Raw genomic sequence first — 3,023 nt, 5'->3', positions numbered from 1 at the left:
TCTACCAATGCACAGATAGCAGCTTTAACAAAACAGGTAGAGTTACTTGTAAAATTGCAAACACATGGAGCAAATGCAACGATGGCTAGTTCAGTATGTGAGATTTGTGGGAGAAATCATGCTACAGAGAGCTGCATGATGCTCATGTCTTTAGAGGAACAAGTAAACTTTATTTAAAATAACTCCCGTAATTTCAACTCATATGGTAACAATTTCTAACAAGAAAGAAGACTAAGTTTGGGGGAGATGTTTCAACAATATGTGCAGAAGATGAACAAGGTGTTCCAGCAAATTAACATGAACTTTCAAAATCAGCAGGCATCCATCAAAAAACTGGAGACACAAATTGGTCAGATAGCACAACAAATTGCAGAACATCCACAAGGGACATTGCCAGGCAATACAATGATAAATCCTAAGGAACAGTTGATGGCAATTGAAGTAGTGGAGAATGATCCACCCAGGGCCCCCGTAAAAGTTAAAGCATATGTACCTCCACTTTCGTTTCTCCAAAGATTTCGAAAGAAGTCGATGGAGCAAAATATTCATGTCATAAATACAAAGAGTGAGGTACAATCACCAAAGATCACTACAGAGAGACCCAAAAGAAAAGATGACCAAGAAGTGATTGATGAAGCTACAAGGGTAGAAAAATTTGCACCAAATGCAACTGAAAATAGAGAAGGTACAGAAACATCAGCTGCCAAAACACCAAGTCTAAGCAAAGCTTACATGCCTCCCATTCCCTTTCCTTAAAAGCTTAAGAAGAACAAACAAGACACAAACTATGAAAAATTCCTCGATGTTCTCAAGAAGCTCCAGATCAATGTTCCGATCATAGATGTGATACTACAAATTCCAAGCTATAAGAAATTTTTGAGAGAGATGTTCACAAAGAAAAGAAAGCTTCCAGAGTTTGAAACCGTGGCATTAACTGAGGAAAGTAGTGCAAGAGTCCAGAGAAAATTACCTCCTAAATTGAAGGATCCAGGGAGTTTTACTTTACCAGTTTCAATTGGAAATTCCTATTCAGCTAAGGCATTGTGTGACACTGGTACTAGTATCAATCTAATGTTGTATTCTGCTTATAGGAAATTGGGACTAGGTGAAGTCAACTCAACATCAATAACACTACAACTCGCTGATGGAACAAGGCCACGTGGCAAAGTTGAGGATGTACTCGTCAAAGTAGGAAATTTAATATTTCCTGTGGATTTCATTGTATTGGACATAATAGAAGATCGAGACATTCCAATTATATTGGGTCGACCATTCTTAGCAACGGGACGAACTCTTATTGACATGGAGAAGGGATAACTAATCTTGAGGGTGGAGGACAAGTAGGAGATATTCAATATTTACATCCAATATGAGAAACCTCCCAATAAAAATGACTGCTATAGAATTGATGAAGAAGAGCCACTTGATCAATGAAGCTGTCAGAATAAAAAAATAAATTTTGGAGAACTTCTTGGTAGAGATAAGAATGGACAAATCAAAATTTGGAGAGCAAAAAAGGACCGCATCAATGAAAATTGCACAGAGTGCAATGATGGAATAACTTGGTTTGAGCCACCATGATAAACCAGCGGCACAAGTCAAGCTAATGACTTAAAAGAAGCGCTTCTTAGGAGGCAACCCAAGCTTTTATTTTATTTTATTTTATTTATTTTGTTTTCAAAGTTCTAAGATAGTTTAATTTATAGTTTATTTATGAACATCACCCATACACCTTCTACCCATAGGTCTTGGAGTAATTAAGTTGGTTATTAGATGTTTGGGCTAAGTAATCCTTGTTCCATGAGTTTAATTTTTCAAATTTAATTTTTTAGAAACATGACGTCACGGAACACTCAAACCAACATGGACATGGAGAAAATGAGAAAATCTCAAGTTTGGGGGAAAATGTAGAAGAAGAGTCAATCAAATGCAACACCAAGACACCACAACATCATAAGCAATATTGACATTTCAGGGAAGTCATCATCCTTTTCCTTTAAATTTCACATTGAGGACAATGTTTCAGTTAAGTTTGGGGGAGTGACATCATTTGCTTACATTGTTGAGTTTCTCGAATGCGTATGTGTGATTTGCTTATTTTATGTGTTTGTGTTTTTATTAAAAAAAATTCATTTCATGTTTTTACATGCTTTTGTGTGTTAGATAACCTTACCGGTATTGATATGTGTAATTGAGAACATGCATTGATTTATGAATTGTGGACGAGTTATGTGTTTGAGTTAGATTTTTGCTTATTCATGTGAAACGAAAATGATTTTTTTGCACGTGAGTTGATTGTAGCGTTGTGCATGAGGAGGTAGATTCACGTTTATAGGTTGAAATAGAGAACTTAGATGCTAAATCCAAACAACCATTAAACATCACAATACCCTTAAACCAAACTTAGGACGTTTGGATGATTGCACTGTTGTAGGGAAGTTTGGAGATAATTGTGGATTTCGTGTGTGTTAATTTTTGTGTGGATTGTCTGAGACCAATAGGATGAAAATTGGGTGAAAACCTTAAGTTAGAGGTCGATTTTCGAGGATAGGTGTTTAATAAGGGGCATTTCACTAATCATCGCATAAAAAAAAAGATCCCAATGAGGACAACTTTAAAAATCTCATTGTGAATCGTCTCTTCATAGCCTTTATGACTCCAGTGATTAAGCTTGTAAGGGTTTAAAACCTGGTGCCCTAAAGCCATCTGATTTGGGAGTTATCGGCCTAAAACTTGCTACAGGGGTCATTTAGAAAGCTTAAGGGAGAGACGTCCGCACAAAGAGTGATTAAAGAATAAAGATATATATGAAAAAAAATTAAAAAAATGGATATCAAATGCCTTGATTAAGCCCCAAACACTTGTTTTAAAGGATTAGACCTTTGATAAGGGGTAAGTAACTTGGTTGATTCCTAGAGGTTGAAGCAGTCAAAAATAAGGAGAATCCTCATTTGTTGACATGTGGAACTACAATCAGTAAAATCTAACCAAACTTGAGTGGTGTAAGAAATTAGTATTGAAAA

At 36.1% G+C, this 3,023-nt stretch overlaps 1 protein-coding gene across 1 annotated transcript; it reads left to right on the top strand.

Moving 5' to 3' along the window:
- Positions 1-885: 885 nt before the first annotated feature.
- On the top strand, positions 886-2,673 carry LOC111390606 (the record flags this gene model as incomplete). The annotated part of the gene is made up of 3 exons (XM_023015665.1): positions 886-1,176; positions 2,435-2,486; positions 2,597-2,673. Coding segments are annotated over exons 1-3 (420 nt in total), but the record flags the coding sequence as incomplete, so codon positions are not given.
- Positions 2,674-3,023: the final 350 nt, after the last annotated feature.

Source organism: Olea europaea, unplaced genomic scaffold (genome assembly GCF_002742605.1).
Source record: "Olea europaea var. sylvestris unplaced genomic scaffold, O_europaea_v1 scaffold695, whole genome shotgun sequence".
Taxonomy (NCBI): Eukaryota; Viridiplantae; Streptophyta; class Magnoliopsida; order Lamiales; family Oleaceae; genus Olea; species Olea europaea.
The sequence above is the reverse complement of the archived record's forward strand: the minus strand, read 5'-3'. Positions and strand labels throughout refer to the sequence as shown.